Here is a 20,363-nt window from a genome sequence, read left to right as displayed (position 1 = left end):
ACCAAACATCTACTCAAAGTATTTTGAGCAAGCTCTAGTAGCAAACCTGTGCATGAACCTTTTTACTTGTCTTCAATATGACAAATCTGGCCAATTGGAATCAAGAAATATCACACGTGTATATATTTGAGAACCAATGAGAATCTTCTGGTAGCATAAGCTCCCATTTGGGCAAGTCTGGAGAATCGTGATTGTTAATGAATAGGGAAGGGATTATGGTTAATTAGCCAAAATATGTGGAATACAAAAAGACCAAAGGGCAGCATCTCAACAGTGTGACTAGCTGTTGAACAATGGCAGGAAGTTGGTGTGCAGTGCAATCTCTGGCACTTTGTGTATGGTTTTGTGCTTTCTGTCATGCTGTTCCACAGTGGAGTAATCTGCCCCAGAATCCTCAAGCTCTGATGTTACAGCAAACTGACCAGCGGCTTCAGAAGCAAGTTGGTCAACAGTTTCCTCAGTGGGTTCAACAACAAGCTAATCAGCAGGTTCCGAAACAAGCTAGTCAGCAGTCTCCTCAGCGGGTTCAGACACAAGCTAATCAGCAGGTTCAGAAACAAGCTAGTCAACAGTCTTCTCAGTGGGTTCAGACACAAGCTAATCAGCAGGTTCAGAAACAAGCTAGTCAACAGTCTTCTCAGTGGGTTCAGAAACAAGCTAATCAGCAGGTTCAGAAACAAGCTAGTCAACCGTCTTCTCAGTGGGTTCAACAACAAGCTAGTCAACCGATTCAACAGCAGGTTCAGTCTAAGCAGCCAGTGGTGCAGGCAGAGCCCCTTGACAAATGCGTTGTAGCTGATTATGAGCAGATCCAATGTGGCCCAGATGGTATCAGTGGTGCTGACTGTGGAGCGCTCAACTGCTGCTTTAACGGACAGCAGTGTTACTATGGGAAGGCAGGTAAGAGTGTTGAGTCAATTTAAAGGGGTTCATGTTAAGCTTCTCTTCAGCAATAACCTGCTCTCTTTGTTCCAGTGACTGTCCAGTGTATAAGAGATGGTCAGTTTGTGGTAGTGGTAGCTAGAGATGTCACTCTGCCTCGCTTGAGCCTGGATTCAGTCCGTCTCCTGGGTGGAAATGACCCACCTTGCAGTCCTGTGGGATCCACACCTTCCTTTGCTATATACCAGTTCCCTGTCACTGCATGTGGCACGAGCATGATGGTGAGTAGCTGCTTGTGCTTCTCTTCTGCTTAGAATGGACTGGATGCCAACAGTTACTATTTGCAGGAGGACAGTGGATATGTGGTGTATGAAAACAGAATGACCTCCTCGTATGAAGTGGGTGTCGGACCACTTGGTTCCATAACAAGGGACAGCCATTTTGAGTAGGTGACTTATTGTCTAGCATGTTAATCCTTTACAAATGCTACAAGCTCTCTGTTTGTTGTCCAGGCTTCTCTTCCAGTGTAGGTACTCTGGTACTTCTGTGGAAGCTCTGGTTGTGGAGGTCAACACTGTTCCTGCACCTCCACCAGTAGCTGCTTCTGGACCCCTCAGGGTGGAGCTTAGACTGGCAAATGGTCAATGTGTCACCAAAGGCTGTGCAGAAGGCAAGTGTCTGTCCAAGTATGGATGATTTTCTACAACTCCAGGTTGCAGCAGTTTCTGTTTAAACGCTGTGTTCTTCCTCAGGGGATGAGGCGTACACGTCCTACTACAGTGATGCTGATTATCCGATCACAAAAGTCCTGCGGGAGCCTGTGTTTGTTGAGGTGCGCGTGTTGGAGAGGACTGACCCCAACATTGTCCTGATGCTGGGACGTTGCTGGGCAACATCAACCCCCAGCCCACTCAGTCTACCCCAGTGGGACCTTCTGGTAGATGGGTGAGTAAGGCTGGTCTTCATCCATCTAGTGTGCTGTAAGGCCTTTCTGACTGCCCCTTTGCCTTTCAGATGCCCTTACCGGGATGACCGTTACCTGACCACACTGGTTCCGGTGGCTGGATTTTCTGGTCTTCAGTTCCCAACCCACTACAAGCGCTTTGTTGTGAAGATGTTCACATTTGTGGATCCAGCATCACTTGCTCCTCTGCAGGAAACCGTAAGCTCCACAGCCTTGCCTGAACCCTTGATATTAGTCTTTGTTTTTTTTGTTTTTTATAGTGGCTTGACCCTTTTCCCTCTCTGCTAGATCTTCATCCACTGTAGTACAGCGGTGTGCCACCCCTCTTCTGGCTCCTGTGAGCAAAGCTGCGCTAGGAAAAGTGAGTGCTTGCTGTAAACTGACTTCAGGAACCATGAGAATTTGGTTTTTAAATGCCCCTCACAATTCTGCCATTTCTTTTCCAGGAAGAGATGCTGATGTCAAGACAGTCTCCGTTGGACAAACTGTGGTGTCTAGTGGAGAAGTTACCATGGTCATGTGACTTTAATGGTCTTAATAAACATGAAACTCAACAGCAGTGTCTCTTTGGTCTTGCTTTCTGATGCCGTTGGGTTTGCTTTATTGGGTCACTAATCTAAACCAGACTTTATATGAAATGGGTTGACTTAGAATGTCTTAAGTACATGTGTAGTCTCATCCTGTCATAATAGTCAAGGGTCTGTCCATCTAAACCTCCCCTGTCCACGGATAAGGGGAATCGCCTCAACCACCACCAATGTGCAGCATCCACCTGGATCATGCAACGGCAGCCATATTGCACCAGAATGCTCACCACACACCAGCTTATTGGTGGACAGGTGATGAAGCCAAAAAATATGGGGATGATTAGGAGGCCATGGTGGACAGAGGCCAATGGGCAAATTTGGCCAGGAAGCCGGGGTTATACCCTACTCTATTTCTACAGGAAGTCCTGGGATTTTTATGACCACAGAGAGTCAGGACCTCGGTTTAAGGTCTCATCTAAAGGATGGTGCTTCTTACAGTATAGCATACCCATCACTATATTGGGGTGTTAGGACCCATACAGACCACAGGGTGAGCGCCCTCTGCTGGCATTACTATTACCTCTTCCAGCAGCCACCTAGTTTTCCCCGGAGGTCTCCCATCCAGGTACTGACCAGGCTCAACCTTGCTTAGCTTCAGTGGGAAACCAGTACTGGGCTATTGAGTGATATGGCTGCTGGTCAAGAGGAAATGTGCATGAAACAAGTGCTATCAGATGTTTTGAGCAAGTTAAGATGTTTCATATGGACTGTAAAACTGATAATTTAAGATGCCGTGGCTCTATTTTACTCCATCCAAACTCAGACTCAACAAGTTCTAAGAACCCAGTGCACTCACCCAACTGCCCTCCTTACCCAGAAACTACGAGTCTTCAAATACTCTCCCTCAGAACTGTAAGCAGAAAGACTGAAAGCTTCTTTTGTGCTTCATCTCTTTTGTCTGCTGGGAAGAGAGAGAGAACGAGAGGGTGATGAGGAAGAGGGGGGTTACTAGTCTGGAAGTGTTTGCTCCAAATTACACATTCAAGGCGAGCACTGTTTATGATTACTCTCACATAGGCCAGACAAAAGCAGAGACATTCCGAGAGCCCAGTGAAGAGGATGAACTCATTCTGAGAAAGACAGAGACCTACATCATAACATCATTCACATGCACTCCTCTGAACTCAGGCATGGATGGACTGTATCATCTGTGAAGAAACATGTAAAACCGTAATTTGCCTCTGGATCATTGAGCGGTGAAATAAAAGTGCCATTATAAAACGGATAGTTGCACCCCTGGATGCTGATTGGTAAATACAACATTCCAGATCTGCTAAAATACTCAACATTGCAAACACTATGAAAGCTAAAAAATAAAAAAAAATCAACAAAATAATTTTTTTTGATAGCTGCGTTCAAAGGATGCATTAACTGAATGAAACATGTATAATATTTAATGTATAAAATGACGTCAGCCCACAGGATGAGGACCGTTCACACAACACACATGAATGCGGGAAGTTCTGTTTGTCCAGCCTGTGGGAGAGGTGAGTGTGTGAAACAACTCTCACCCGCAGGAAGTCCCATCACGAGTGTCATCTGAATAGCTCAATGACCTGCCGAGAGTCAAGGGCTGCGGTGGGCGGTGTTTATTCTTCCACTTCTAACAGCTATTGAAATCGTCTCTCAGGATGAAAAGTGCAACACAATGCGAGTTTTGATTGCTTAGAGTTGAATGTCTCAGAAACAGAACTTAGATTCACCTCATGTGTCTTTTCAAGGTAAGCCTGGAAAGCAGACAGCATTTGTTTCAAATTAGCATTGGAGTGATGCTGATTAGATTTTTTGCTCTCCGTATTCCGTATGTTTCATGTGAAACAAGCAACGACCCCTCCTGCCATTCCATCATGTACCACCACTGCCCCCCCCCCCCCCACCACCACCACAAAGTGTCTTGAGCATCTCCTTTTTGGAGTAGCAGGCTCCTCCCCCTTTGAGATCCTGAGTATCAGGAGCTTCTTACTGGTGGAAGGTTATTAAATTCCCAGCACAGACTGGCTCACTCAGGGCATCTCTCAGCACAAGAGCTCACTGGAAGCAGGTAAGCAGCTCTTCTTCTCCTCTCAGCTACTTGTAGATATGGAGGATTTTTTGGCCTGAGCAGCATTTGCCTGGAAAATAATTAGACAAATTGACATATATATTCTGTCATTTAAATGCAAAGAGATATTCATGCGGTTCACCATGAATTGATGATCAGCTGCAAGCTATAAGATACCGGTAACTAATATCGAATTATCGAAATGATCTTCATTTCTAAGATAAAACAACTTCCTTTTACTTGAAATGTAGTATTGCATATATAAAACACAATGTACAAATGAAATGTATATAAAATGCACTACACTGTAAAAAACAAAAAGCCAATTGAAATTTTTCGAGTGACTAATCATATTTAAATTTTTCAGTTGGCCGAATTGAAATCTGTGAATTCATGCAATTTAATTCACAGAATTTCCATTCGGCTAACTGAAAAATTTAGATGTGACCAGTCACCTGAAAATGTTCAATTGGAGACCTTCATCTTTTTTTTTACAGTGTATTATATTTGCAATTTAATATATATATATATATATATATATATATATATATATATATATATATATATATATATATATATATAGCATTTGTATTTAATTGCATTCATAATGCATAATAAATATATATGTATGCTTATTTATTTACTTTAAGTACTTGTATTGATATGGAATGCTTTAATTTTATTATCATTTGGTTGCATATCATATATTTAAATATATTCTTTCCCATTTTAACTTGAAGATTTGTGATTTAGAACAGCGGGTGTGCTAGAGTTGATCTCATTCTCTCTTCTTTTTAGTGTAGGGTCTCTTTTGGGTCACCGGTTCAGCCCAGCCAGCTTGATCTCAGTGTGTAGAGGGACACCGCCAGCATGACCAAAACCACTGGGGAGAAGCCACGGCCGCGCAGTCGCGTGCAGCAGTTCCGTGAGAGAATGCAACTGCGTTCCCTAAAGGCAAGGAAGAAAGTCGAAGACATCAGTAAAGATGACGTGAAGAGCTTTCTGAGAAGAAATGCTTTTGTGCTGTTCACCGTTGGAGCCGTGGTCTTTGGTCAGTGCACCTGGTTTATCGAAATTACATTCATTCAGAATATGAACGTTTGTTAACCATCTAAGCTAAACGTATAGTTTCTTGCACAAGGACACACATCTACAACCACTTCAGATCTTTAACCACCATGCCACCAGTTTGATGTAAAGTTTAGAATACTTTTGACAATGGGTGAATAACTGATACGCTTTTTTTTGACAGATCTGTGCATCTGAAGTGTTTTTATATTCTATATTCAGGTATTGCGTTGGGATTTGCTCTGAGGCCATATAAGATGTCATACAGGGAAGTGAAGTATTTCTCCTTTCCTGGTGAACTATTGATGCGTATGCTGCAGATGCTAGTGCTTCCCCTTCTAATCTCAAGTTTGATTACAGGTATGATTTTTTTATTGCTTTAATTTTTTTTTCCTGCCAGATATGCAACTGTTCGACCTTAGGTTTTAAATCAGTTTTGATGCAACAATATAAAATTAAAATGCTTTATACAAAAGCAGGAAACTTGTAGGGATAGTTCACCCAAAAATGAAAATTACCCCATGATTTACTCAGCCTCAACTCAAGCCATTCTCGGTGTAGGTTATATGACATTATATAAATATATTAAAATATGTCCTGGCTAATCCAAGCTTTATAATGGCAGTGAATGACAGCCCAAAAAGTGCTTCCATCTATTATAAAAGTAATCCATAGAGCCAAGGCTGTAACTGTGTCTTGAACATCGGGGGGGACCAATTAAAACATTTTTTAATAAAGTATAAAGAAACACAACAGTAAATACAATTCTAGGTCTAATTCCAGTTGCGAAATAATCGTTTTGGGACTATTTGCAAACAAAATTTGCATTAATTTGTGTCAAATATATTATTAGTCTCAAGATTCTTCCCGTTAGTAAAAAAAATACGTAGATCTGCTGTTGACATTTAAAATCTAGTGGTCTGGTGGTAGAATTTTTGTAAACCATGTCAAAGGTTTTGGGTTCTAATCCGCCCTCATATAGTTTTTCATTAAAATCAAAGATGTTCATGAATGATTGTATATTAAGAGCAGGAGTATGTGTGCATTTTGTTCTGTGATTTTACAGGAAAGAATTGAGTCTCTCTCCGCAATAACCGCATTAAGCGATAGATTGACATGCTCGTCTGTCTGGGAAGGCTGTGTGCACAAGCCAAAAGTGAACGCAAACCCCACTCACTTTGATTTTATTGGCCATCTCAATCATTTTGACATTGATTGGTTAGACCTGAGGTAGACCAGACTAAAATTTTACTTTTAAAACCTTTTTATCATCCCAACAACAACCATATGAATGAGACAATAAAAATGTTACGTTGGGATGATAAAAAGGTGTGCCTGGTCTAGTCTGGTCTGCCTCAGGTCTGGCAGTTTGGCCATTTCTAACTATTGGGGGAGACTAATCCCCTTATCCCCCTCAATGTCTATGGTGGTTATGACCCTGCATACGGCTTCATGGGGGTTAATAAAGGCCTTCTGAAGCGAAGCAATGCATTTGTGTAAGAAAAATATCCATATTTAACATATTAAGTCAAATATCTAGCTTCTGCCAGACCGCCTTCCGTATTCAACGGAAGTTAAAAAAAGTCTAACTGACAACGATTATGTCAGAAGCGTTTTGAACTGTGTGAGGCTTTACACTTTCTTCGTAATTTTGGGCTGCTATTCACTGCCATTATTATTTTGAAGCCTGTTTCCAACACCAAATAAAAAAATGAAAATATTTTTTTTTTCTCTTTGAATTCTGACTTTTTTTTCTCACAATTGCGAGTTATAAAGTCAGAATTCTAGATATAAACTTGCAATTGGGTGATATAAAGTCACAAATTTAGACTTTTTTTAGTCAGAATTGTGACTTTATATCACGCAATTGCGAGTTTATCTCAGAATTCTGTCTTAATAACTCGCAATTGTGAGATTTTTTTACAATTGTGACTTTATATCGTGCAATTGTGGAAAAAAGTCAGAATTCTGAGATAAAGTCTCATTTACCCTTATTATTTTTTTTATTTCACTTGATTTTTTTATTTAGTGCCGGTAACAGGCTTCCATACATTTTAAAGTTGGATTTGCTAGAACATTTTTGAATATTGTTCAAAAATTGTTTTAGTCTGAAAGAAGAATGTCATATACACCTAGGATGACTTGAGGGTGGGTAATTTTCATTTTTGGGTGAACTATCTCTAAGTTTAAGTTCAGTATACAAGTAAAAATGGGGTGGCCCTAAGTAAGATCCACAGTAGCTTCTCATTTGGTTTGAGCTTAATGGGACCCACCCATAAAAATCTTACCCCAGGCCCTGTGATTTTATTGTCAGACCTGGTAAAAGAAAAGGGCAAATCAGTGAAGCGAGAATATAGTAAAGCAAGGACATTAATAGAATGAGAATGTGAGAACTATGTATATTCGGAATTGTGGGAGTGGCTGGACTTTTGAAGTAATTCTATAGGATGTGAAAGAGAAAAGGGATGAAAAGAGGCATGGAAAGGAAGGAAATTAGTGTCCAATTAATGCCAACGCAGGAAAAAAGCAGCTCAGTAATTAAAGGGCCATGGAATTCAAGTGACTGTATATGTAAGAGAATTAGTGACAGAAAAAAACGTAAAGGCCCGGTTTCACAAAAAGGGCTCAGATTAAGCCAAGATTAGGCCTTAGTTCAATTAGGATATGCAAGTAGCTTTTAATAAATGTGCCTTAGAAAAAAATCAGTGGCGTGCATCTGGAGACAAAACAATGGCAATGATATATTTTAAGATTGTTAGTGCAAGTTAAAACAGTTCGAACATGCACTTTAGTATGGGATAGACTTAAGCCTTGTCTGTGAAACCGGAGTAAAGCTTATTATAGAACAACAATAGTTATTGTAATAACATATCTCTTATAAAACTAAAAATCAAAATCTTTTAGGAATGGGAAGAGGTGTTACAGCTGTGGCATGGCATTATGCTGGACTCTGTTTTCTGGTTTAGACAGAGTTGACCTCTTTGTGCTTCTATTAAAAGTGGCAGAGATTGTGGCAGAGGTTGCCCCACCCACCGCTGCTGCTTCACAATCAATCAATCAATCAATCAATCAATCAATCAATCAATCAATCAATCAATCAATCAATCAATCAATCAATCAATCAATCAATCAATCAATCAATCAATCAATCTATCTATCTATCTATCTATCTATCTATCTATCTATCTATCTATCTATCTATCTATCTATCTATCTATCTATCTATCTATCTATCTATCTATCTATCTATCTATCTATCTATCTATCTATCTATCCATCCATCCATCCATCCATCCATCCATCCATCCATCCATCCATCCATCCATCCATCCATCCATCCATCCATCCATCCATCCATCCATCCATCCACCCACCCACCCACCCACCTATATATTTATATTATATCTAATATCTATATTTTTAGTTGTTTTGGCCTATTCTATTTCTTGTTGTGTCATCTCAAGGCCCTCTTGGAAGTTTCTTGTGGCCCCCTGGTTGAGAAATCAACATTGTGTCTGCAAATCCAGCACTTGAGACTTGTTTACAAACGATTCCGCAGTGAAATGAACCGAACACACAAACCTTCTTCCCCACGTGAGCTGGAACTTCATTAAAAATAAATGAAGTATCACACATTCCTAATATTATGTGTCGAAGGAAGCTTATGCAACGACTGAGTTCTTCCACAATACCTTGCTATTTTCTTCCACGTGTTTATTGCTGCTGGCAACATGATCGACCGAACAGCTCCATGAGTCGGTGGGCGGGGCTACTGAATTATACGTTTTGTTAACGGTGTGTGTTTCGTAGCGCTATGGCAAAAGAATGGCATATATTAGCATTACCTTTTATATATCAAAAGCGCAAGGGAAAGTTGATTTCTCAATTCTTTACCCCTTTAATAATAATAATAATGTATATAATAGATGTACTTTAATTTAAATAATAATAACATATTTAATAAATATAATAATTTGATCATTTATTTGAAAAAATAATTATAAAATGTTTGAATACTACTATTAATAATAATAATAATAATAACAATAATAATTGTTATAATTCTATTATTAAGTCACCTCATTATTATGAATAATATTATTATTTAATTTTAATTTTTTATTTAAATTAAATTATTTGTTGTGTATTTTTTTAGTTGGTTATTGTGCCACATCTGTGTATAGGAGGGTGCCGTTTTATTTATTCGCTTCTTTGTAACTGCACAACATGAGTCATTTCTTTAGTTTGATACAAGTGCATGTGGAGACTGTTTGCTGTTGCCCTGGAGACATAGAGAGGGGAGCATGATTGTTGAAACACGGGCAGGTGGAGAAATTTCCCAGGCCTGTCCGAGAGAGAGAGAGATGAGCGAATGCCATTTAAGAGTGAGAGAAGTATGGTCGAGAGAGACAGAGTGTGAAAAGGGGAAATTGTGAACTGAGAGGCTAAACTTAAAAGGCCCTGGAGTTTAAAAGATTCTGGAGTTTGGGCCCCCAGGAGGATGAGAGGGCTAAATTGCTTTCTCTTCCTGGTCTGGGGATCAAGGACTGCAGAAAGGACACTTATTCGTTCAAAATTTTAACCTTCATTTTATTTTGTCTCTAGTCGTTTTGTCTAAGCAAACTGACTACAAAGATTTCAATGATTCCTTAGGGCCCTATCATATACCGGCACAATGCGGCACCAGGCGCGACTCAAGTGTTTTTTTACTAGTTTCAGCCCAATATAGTTATCATTTTCACGTCCAGTGTTACGTTGTTTAAATAGCAAATGCATTTGTTCCCATTTGTGCACCCATCTGAAAACTGTGCTGGTCTGAAAACAAGGTGTGTTCAGGCACATTGTTGGCATGTTGCTAATTTGAGGCAACTGAAATATGTGGGTCCACAACATGCATACACTATGCTTATTAAACATAGAGAGATGCAGAGCAGCACACAAACATTTTTAAATATTAAAGGGGTACTTCAGCGCTGGGAAGATGAATCTGTATTTAAACTGGGTCATTAATGTAGTAGAAATGTGAAATTATTTTTTAATTTGGTGCTTTCTAGACTGAGAAAAGACAGAAAATGTATTTTTGTCTCATGGGGATGAAAGACTACAATTCCCAGAATGCCTCGCTGCCCTGTGAGGCCATTCACAAAGCCACCGCTACTGGATTACAGAGACTGAGTTCCTACAATTAAATACTGAACGTGTGTGTTCAATATAACGATCGAGTTGCCGCGTGAGTTTCACAGCAGACTCAGATTACATTTAACGTCATAAATGAGTTGATGAGCTCTCGTGATGAGAGCTGAGGTAATCGCGACCACATTCGCGGCATAACGCGTTTTCAGTTCATGCCTTTGGAAGCTTAACTTTCATAGAAATTAATTTGAGAAGTTAAAACACTTACATTGCTCAGCATCCGTTTAAATTAATGCCTGTAGCTGAGCTGTGCTGTAAGTGTGATCTCCATTCCCCATGCACGAGTTGAAAACATGCGGAAATGGCTCCCTCTGCTGGCTGTAGTCTTTAGCCTCTGGGCAATCATTCCTCTCGTGACGCAAATATCGTCAATTTGCGTCACGAGAGGAATTTTTCCAGAAATAAAATGCATAAATCTCTCGTCTCAGGGGGATATAAGAGGGGGGAGCACGATCATTTGAATATACTCCAGGGTTTCTACTGATACAAAGCTATATGCTAATCGCTGAAGTAACCCTTTAAGTGTTCAGTTTTTCAGCTTGCACATGTGCCCGCCATGTAAATAGCCATGTAAGTGCAACTGGCTTTTAAAGGGAAAGGGAGAAGAAACTCTGATTGGTTTATTGCACATTACGCCCAAAACACACCCACTTTAAGACCATGTGCTGGGAACACTGACCATATTTCCCGTCGTTAAAGCTACACTGTGTGATATTTTCCCCCATCTAGCGGTGAAAAGGTATATGACCATCCAGTGAATAATAGTTTCTGTTCCTCTCAATTCTGATTTCGTTTTAACTCCTACGGTGGCCGATTTAGTCCAAGATTAACATGGCAATCCCCCTCTTCACATTCGACACGGTGCCATCGAGTGTTAAAACGCGAAAGGCGAAGCTTGAATTAATGGTATGTCCCTCTTTGGCTAATGTACTTTCAAGATGGAGGGGCAACATGGCAACCAGCATTTAAACCCCTCAACCGTATGTATTTTCAATGGCATATTATAAACTTACGAGAATACTTTATTACTTGAAATAAGTAATAAGTAAATATACATTAATGAGCACATATATTTTTGAAAGAACTAAGTGTTTTTAGCTAAGAGTAAACTAAAAAAGTTACACAGTGTAGCTTTAAACATGCACAAGTGGATTCGGACACGCCCTAAGTGCACTTGTACTGTGCTCTTTAACCAGTGCTTAGATTGTTAAAATAGCACCCCATGACTTTAAAAGTCAAAATATATACTACTTTACAGCTAAATTTAGATTAAAAGTTTGTACAAATTTCTGATTTCATTTATTTTTATTAAAATCTTGGGACTAGACCTGAATTTTTTAGCTGGGATTGTGCAGGAAACCATGTATTTTGTACCATGTGATTTGTGTTTCATAAGAAAATGCTAAATTTGAATTTATTCTGTCTAGGCATGGCAGCACTGGACAGTCGTGCCTCTGGAAAGATGGGCATGCGTGCAGTCATATACTATATGACCACCACTTTCATCGCAGTGTTTATCGGCATCATTATGGTTCTGATTATCCACCCGGGCAAAGGCTCAAGAGAAGAATTCACCAAACAGCAGAAGATCGAGAAGGTCAGCCCAGCTGATGCCTTCCTGGACCTCATTAGGTAATGGGACAGATGTCCATCAGCTCATCAGTTACTCCAAAATATGGATTTCTAACCAGTTATTTTATTCAACACGTATGCTAAATTACTTTTTGCAGAAACATGTTTCCACCTAATCTGGTTCAAGCCTGCACTCAACAAGTAAGAATGCATTTTTCTTCATCCTTCATTTCTTCATCATCAATTAAAATTCCTCAGTTCTGTTTTATCATTAATAATGATTATAAACAATTATGAAATTTGCATGATTATAAAATTAGCAGTAGAATTTAATCAATAGTATTATAGTTTTCTATAATAGAATTAGTTTTCTAAAAATATAGTAATTTTCTTGCCTAAAATTACCTTTATCACTAAAAAATTATATTATTTTATTTTATTTAAAATGTAACTCTAAAGAGATATATAATAAATATATAATAACATCAAAATAAAAACATAAAATATAAAAATCTTGCTCCATAGCTATTATACTGTCACACAGTGTAGTTTACTAGCGTGAAAAACACATTTTAAGCTATTTTATATTTTATCTAAATTATATTTATAAATAATATATATACATATATAAATTATATAGATAAAAATAGAACATTTAATGTAACTAAATTTGGAAATCTTGACAAAATAACTTGTTAAATGAAAGATACGAACAATTTTAAACATTTGTATTGGGTTATTAGAAGTTTTTTCTTAATTATCAACCACTTTATTGCCAATAATGTGTATTGCAAAATATTATAATATTAAATATTTCTCATATTCATATAGATAGACTCTATTGCGGGGTTTAAGATGTTCAGGAGACGGTTTGAGGCAAAGTTCTAATATGTTTCCCTGTTCAGCAGGAAATCAATTCATCATTAGACTTGATGAGGCATGATGACATCTCAAAGGACAGAAAGTAATAATTTATCACTCTTGGATTTTTGCTTTTGCGAGGCCTTGAATTTATAATCCTACCAATACTGCTTACAAGTCTGACAGTGTTTCATTTTTCCTACTGCTGGCCCAAGCTAGTTAATTTAGCATGTAATGAATAGTCATTTTCCATTTTGAGAGTCTGGCTTGATTCCGACCCTCAGCTGTGCTTGGACCGACTGAGAGCTTTGGCAGAGCTGTGCCGCAGTCGGATACAATGGGACAGAAATGGCCAGACAATGACACTGAAGAGCCTGACAGTGGCTCACAGTCTGTCCGGACACACTCCACAGGGACACCCTGTAGACAACCAGATCAAAAAAATTTTTTTTAAATACTCAAACATGGCTGTGGACATTTCTAACAATTCAAATCCCGAAATCAAAATAATATGAACAGGATTTTGTCATATGAAATTCTTTAATCGGATTCATTCCTTTTGACCTCCTGTAGTTCAAGACCCAATATGGCAAGAGGATCATTAAGGTGAAGATGCTCGTGAACGATTCGATATTCAACCTAACTAACGCCACCCAGGAGATATCCCAAGAGGAAGTGATTCCTCTCCCAGGCTCCACCAGTGGGGTGAATGCCCTTGGGCTGGTGGTGTTTTCAATGTGCTTCGGCTTGATCATTGGGAATATGAAGGAACAGGGACAGGCTCTCAGAGACTTCTTCGACTCCCTCAACGAGGCCATCATGCGACTTGTTGCTATTATTATGTGGTGAGTGATCTCAGACACAGACTTTTGAGGGGAAAAAACAGTGCTTAAAAAGTAAACTAATTTTAAAACTGTTAATGTAGCCTAGGGCGGGTTTTCCAATATACATTCCTTATTTGAGACATGAGTTTACAATAAACCTCAAGAGGGAGCATGACATTTTATCAAGTGTTTCTTAACTGGTAGCATTAGTTTTAAATAATAATTCTGCCATGCTAATTTTTTATCACATTTTTATCTCTTTAAAGGGTACATAACACAGTTTCTGCCAATCATGTTAATCTTGAGTACATATAGAGTAGTATTGCATCCTTCATATTTCCAAGAGTCTTTACTTTTATTATATTTATAAAAGACAGATACGTTGTACCAATTTTTTCCGAAAACAGCCGAACTTGTGGAGGCGTGCAGTGAGCGGAGCTAAAGAGTCACGAGCACACATACTCACAAACACACAATACATCATTGCATTATCCCTGGATTACTTTTGTTTCCCTATATGTTTATGTTGTTTACATTATATGCACTTACGTGCCGATTGCCATCAAAACACAGACATTTGATGCAGTTTCACTCACCGCCCGTGGTTTCCACTCATGACCAGGGACAAACAAACACACTTGCAGAACTCTATTGCTGCTCCGGAAAAACAAACTGCATCCACTGTTTCCTTAATGCTGGATTATTTGGGAAGCTGAACATGGTTATCTTTCCTTCACAACCAAAAACAAATTTTCTTTGGTGACATTGTTCATTTCGTGGTCTAAAAAGAAAACGACAGCGCTGCCGGCGGCTCCCGTAACTTGAACGAAGCTCATTAATGGGTGTACTCTTGCTCTCGCTCTAGTTGGGAGTCTGGTCCTGGTCCGTGAGAAGGGCCCATTCAAGGAATTCTGCCCTTTATGATGTCATACAGGGCCATACTCAAAAAAAGCTTTCCAAAACTTATATGAACCTTGAAAAAAATTATTTGGAACAGAAATACTCTGTTTGTTTTGTCTATGTTTAGCATGAGAATCCAACTCTTTAACATAAATAACGTAAATAAGTCAGAATGCATTAAATAGCATTAGACCCCCACTTTAATCTAAAATTTTAAATATATTATATTAATTATATTATATTATATTATATTATATTATATTATATTATATTATATTATATTATATTATATTATATTATATTATATTATATTATATTATATTATATTATTATATTACTGTAACAAGTTTGTTGATGGAAGGAAGGAGGCGGGAACCAGCAAACATTCAACCACCTTTTATTTGAAAATAAATAAACAAAACGAAAGTAAACCGCGGGCAGCCCCTCACTGACGACTGCCCGCACACACACAATAAACCGTAAAAATAACAAAACATAAAATCCAGGCCTGGTCCTCTCTCGTCTTTTGCTCCCTTTGCTCCTCCTTTTATGCTCCCGTCACTCGGCCGGGAGACGAGACCGGTGTGTTGTGCAGCTGGCACTCATTACCACTCATCACCGGCCCGCTCTCGCGGTCCCTCGCCCCGCTGCTCGCCACAATTATATTATATTAAAATGTTTTATAATAACCATTCAAAAATTTAGGATCAGATATTATTTTTTCTTTAATACGTTTATTCAGTAAAAACACAAATTGATCAAAAGTATATATATTGAAATAAATCCTGTATTGTATGAACTTTCTATTCATCAAAGATATTAAAACTAGTAAGCAACACAACTGTTTTGAACATTGATCATAATAAGAAATTTTTCTTGGGGAGAAAATCAGCATATTAGATTTCTGTAGGATCATGTGACACTGAAGACTGAAGTAATTATGCTGAAAATTCAGTTTTGCTTTTAAAGGAATAAATTACATTTTAAAGTAGAAAACTTGTAATAATATTTCACATTTGTATTAAAGTTTTTACTATATTATTGATTTACAAAATGGGCCTTGGAGAGCATGAGCCACATTAACTATAATAATTTAAAATACATAACAAATATTTATTAGAAATTATTGGTACTTATTTGTTTATTGGAATAGTAATGTATTGGAAAGTGTCGCTTATTCAGAGGCCTAACAAAAATCAGCCTCGAGATTAACTTTGTGGCTTGTCATATAAGTAACTTACAATAAGACATTCATCATAAATCATCACAGAAATGCCTCATAATAACTTTCACCTTACTGTAAAATTTGATACATTTCCTCTTTGTCTGGACAGAAATGTGCCCTGTGCTCTCATTTTGTGTGACCCTTTTTAATGACCTCCTTTTTATCTGAATGAGTAACTCATTGACATTTTAGGAAACCTTATTAATAAGCGATGCTTCTGGATGCAGATCCGTCCCTGATCCCTAAATCAGTTTTTTTTTCACCATTATAGTTTGGTAGTTTAGTTTAAAATAAAACACATATAACAAATCCGAAACTTAGAGTGATATAAAGGTGCACTGTCTTTAAACACCATATCCTGTTCCCAGGTATGCACCTATTGGTATCCTCTTTCTGATTGCTGGAAAAATCGTGGAGATGGATGACATCACTGAGATGGGCGGTCAACTCGGCATGTATACGATCACAGTGATAATCGGCCTCATGATACACGGCATGATCATTCTACCGACTTTGTACTTCGTCATCACCCGGAAAAACCCATTAATCTTCATCACGGGTTTGCTCCAGGCCCTCATCACGGCTCTCGGCACCTCTTCCAGGTAGGACCGACAACGCCAAGCTTCTGAAATCAGGAATATTGTGCTATCGTTTCACTTTTACGTTTTTCATCCCCCAGCTCTGCCACTCTTCCGGTTACCTTCAAATGCCTGGAGGAGAACAACAAAGTCGACAAACGCGTGACTCGATTCGTGCTGCCCGTTGGAGCCACGATCAACATGGATGGAACAGCACTGTATGAAGCCCTGGCGGCCATCTTTATCGCCCAGGTTAACAACATGGAGATGAACTTTGGGCAGATCATAACCATTAGGTGGGATATTTTAAAATATTAATAACATATATATATATATATATATATATATATATATATATATATATATATATATATATATATATATATATATATATATATATATATATATATATATATATACGTTTCTAAATATGATTGATTTTCTCTTTAATGATACAGCATCACAGCCACTGCGGCAAGTATCGGGGCGGCCGGAATCCCCCAGGCTGGTCTGGTCACAATGGTGATTGTGCTGACCTCTGTCGGACTCCCAACCGATGACATCACCCTCATCATCGCAGTTGATTGGTTCCTGTGAGTGACCTCTTGAAGAATCGTGGGGAATAACAATGCAAAAAAATATATTAGTTGAACTATTTCAAAATCTTTTGCTAAAATAAATGCATTTGGTGCTTTATCTTCCCTCATATTTGGGACTCCCTTCATTTTTTTCCATTATCAACCCAGGTGACACACTTTGATATGTTCCCATGAGACTTGCTCCATTTTTTTTTTTCATGCATTTCATGTAATTCAATTGGTTTTAACATAAAAACGTAATTAGGTTGGCCAAATTAATCATTCCAGATAGATCCCCTTTCCCACAAGTTACACATCTAAAAGAGACTCTTTTTAAACTAGGATGAAAACTGAGCTGAAAGTAGGGAACTTTTTGAATAAACTAATCAAGTATCGCTGGTATTTTAGCGCCTCAGGGTGAAATATACAGACAAATAAATGGATGCTTCATTTCCTGTTTTACTTACTTTTCTGTTGCTCTTACAGGGATCGACTGCGCACAACGACTAATGTCCTGGGAGATTCTATCGGAGCTGGAATTATAGAGTTCCTGTCCAAAGATGAGCTTCAGAGCGGTGATGTGGAATTGGGGAGCTCTGTGCTGGAGGAGAACGAAGTGAAGAAACCTTACCAGATGATCCCTCAGGAGAACGACTATGAGAACGAGAAACCACCAGACAGCGAGACTAAGATGTAGAGGCTGCATATTCATTGCCAACCAAGGATTTTTTTGTGTTTGTTTCTGTATATGTACAGTGGCCCCCAAAAATATATGAACACTTAAGATGCCCTTAAAAATCTAAGAATCGGATTGCATTATATTAGAAAATATCAAATTAAATGCATTTATTTTTAAAGACATATTGTACAAGCATGCTATTCAAGCAAAACACAAAATATTTGGACACTGCACTTGACATACATTCACTAACAATCCCAGCTAAAGGAACGTTCTCAGAACTTTGGCTAACAGTCTGGTAAAGTTATGAAGAAACGTTCTTCCATGTTTGTTCAGAGTTATCAGGTCTTTAATAATGTTTTCAAAACTTTAGCACAAAACTGTTATATATACATCAATCATGGAACTGTTTTCGAATTGAAACATTTTAGTTCGTCTAACTTTTTTTTTTTTTTAAATGTTACTGCTTGTTTTCTGAATGTTCCCTTAAAAAAAAAACTGGATGTTTTGAACGTTTGTTGGCAAAGTGCTCTTAGAATTTTTTTTTAGCTGGGATTACATTGAAAAACTATTTTGATATTGTGCTATGCAATAAAATTCATACATTTGTGAAGTGTTGCTTACGTGTCAAAAGTGTCCAAATATTTTTTTTAGGTCATGTGTGTTTGTGTGTTTGTTTGTTTTTGAATATTTTGTTTTCAACCTTCTTTTGTCCATTTACTGTAATTTTGTTATTGTGCTTTGGTTTGGTTCTCCAGGTCATACCAATTGTTATTTTGATTTGGCAGCTTATAAAAATATATAATAACCATTCATTTTCCTGTATTGCCTTTTCAATATTTTAGCTGAAATGTGGATCTATAGGATATGGAGGGCATTGTCATGTTGGTGACAAACGTGTCATGTTTGTACACTAGACCGAAATTAATATCAGTGCTTTTCTCAGAGTAAATTATTCATCAGATGAACAGCCATAAATTCATTATACTTTGTTAATGCCAAGAGTTCTGCACTGGGTGTTCAACATAGGCAGGAGACCAAGATTAAAACTTCTGGGCTCCGTTTATAATGTGATCATCTAAAAGTGGAGTATGAAATATGTCTTACTGTAAATATCAAGAGAAAATGATGTTTAGCTTTGAAAGCTGCTTTACACATCTTTATGTATGAGAAGACTCATTGATACTCCTCAGTGTTTCAGCAGCTATTTGATTTTTCTCTGCAGCTCGCACAACTAATCCTAACTTAACATACTTATGAGTTTGAGATTTTTTGTAATTGTTTTCTATTTTGCTATAGCAGCCACTGACCCTTTTATTGCCATTTGCTAACGTTAATGATACATAGAAATAATATGTAGCTGCTACAGAATAATAACTGTAAAAAAGGGACAACGTAGTCTCGTGGTTGCAATGACACAGAACTGGGTTATTTTGAAAACTGTAAATCTGTTGAAAACATGCTATAGACACAGGTTGGACTGACATGCACTCAGCTGGAAACTGTGATCTTATATTTGCCTTTTTTTAATCTTAGTTTTTTCATGTTGCTGTATATTTCCTGTCTCAAAAGCGAAATGTGTGATGATTAGAACTACAGAAAAAGGGCCTATGCATGTTGTATGTTAAATATAGTTTTGAATAAAATGGAGTGGTGATGCATTGTGTTGGAATTTTGATTAATGTTTTATTATATTGTTCACACTGTCCTTGAGGCCTGGACAACTTTTTCAACAAACTGCTTTTGATATTGGAGAATTTTAATTAAAAATGAATAGAATGCGGAATATAATTAATATATTCAAATAGATTTATAAAAAGTAAAAAAAAAACGATACTAATCAAGGAAAGAAAAACTATCATTAGACAAGAAACAAACGTCTAACCTAGTGGATAGTTATAAATGGACTTGTGCTGCCATCTAGTGGACAATCACTTCAGGTAACAAAAGCTCCATTTCAGTAAGTTATTAGTAGTTGATAGGTGCATTTTAAGCGACTATGTCCAATTGACTAAATTGGCAGAATGCATTATGCACCCGACTGTTATTAAAAAAAGCTCTAATTAAGTAACGTGTGCTATAGTTAAGGAAAAAGTGTGCTTGTCTCTGTCATGACGCCAAGAACACTGAAAGTGTCTCTATGGCCACACTCAACTGCACTTCAATGACAGAAGCAAGCGTTCTTTTTCCTTAAAGGGATAGTGCACCCAAAACATTTGGGTTAAAATTATGTCATAATTTACTCACCCTCCATTGTTTCAAACCTGTATGAGTTTCAGAAGATATTTCAAAGAATGTTGGTAATCAAACTTAGAATATCTTGAGGGTGAGTAAATGATGACAGAATCTTAATTTTTGGGTAAACCACCCCTTTAACAATAGCACAAAGCTTCCTTCAGTAGAACTTTTTA

At 37.9% G+C, this 20,363-nt stretch overlaps 2 protein-coding genes across 2 annotated transcripts; both read left to right on the top strand.

Moving 5' to 3' along the window:
• The first annotated feature begins 257 nt into the window (after window positions 1-257).
• LOC137062281 (zona pellucida sperm-binding protein 4-like) lies at window positions 258-2,400 on the top strand. Its single transcript, XM_067433135.1, has 8 exons — window positions 258-900; window positions 976-1,163; window positions 1,230-1,327; window positions 1,395-1,552; window positions 1,635-1,827; window positions 1,897-2,044; window positions 2,135-2,207; window positions 2,293-2,400. Exons 1-8 carry the CDS (start codon window positions 294-296, stop codon window positions 2,367-2,369), a joined length of 1,542 nt encoding a protein of 513 aa, XP_067289236.1. The 5' UTR covers window positions 258-293; the 3' UTR covers window positions 2,370-2,400.
• A 1,939-nt stretch (window positions 2,401-4,339) lies between these two features.
• slc1a3b (solute carrier family 1 member 3b) lies at window positions 4,340-19,624 on the top strand. The gene is made up of 10 exons (XM_067433134.1): window positions 4,340-4,474; window positions 5,273-5,525; window positions 5,765-5,902; window positions 12,163-12,367; window positions 12,466-12,508; window positions 13,742-14,013; window positions 16,486-16,719; window positions 16,797-16,991; window positions 17,154-17,288; window positions 17,760-19,624. Exons 2-10 carry the CDS (start codon window positions 5,345-5,347, stop codon window positions 17,968-17,970), a joined length of 1,614 nt encoding a protein of 537 aa, XP_067289235.1. The 5' UTR covers window positions 4,340-4,474; window positions 5,273-5,344; the 3' UTR covers window positions 17,971-19,624.
• The last annotated feature ends 739 nt before the right edge of the window (window positions 19,625-20,363 follow it).

The sequence above is a fragment of the Pseudorasbora parva genome, chromosome 23 (genome assembly GCF_024679245.1).
Source record: "Pseudorasbora parva isolate DD20220531a chromosome 23, ASM2467924v1, whole genome shotgun sequence".
Taxonomy (NCBI): Eukaryota; Metazoa; Chordata; class Actinopteri; order Cypriniformes; family Gobionidae; genus Pseudorasbora; species Pseudorasbora parva.
The sequence above is the reverse complement of the archived record's forward strand: the minus strand, read 5'-3'. Positions and strand labels throughout refer to the sequence as shown.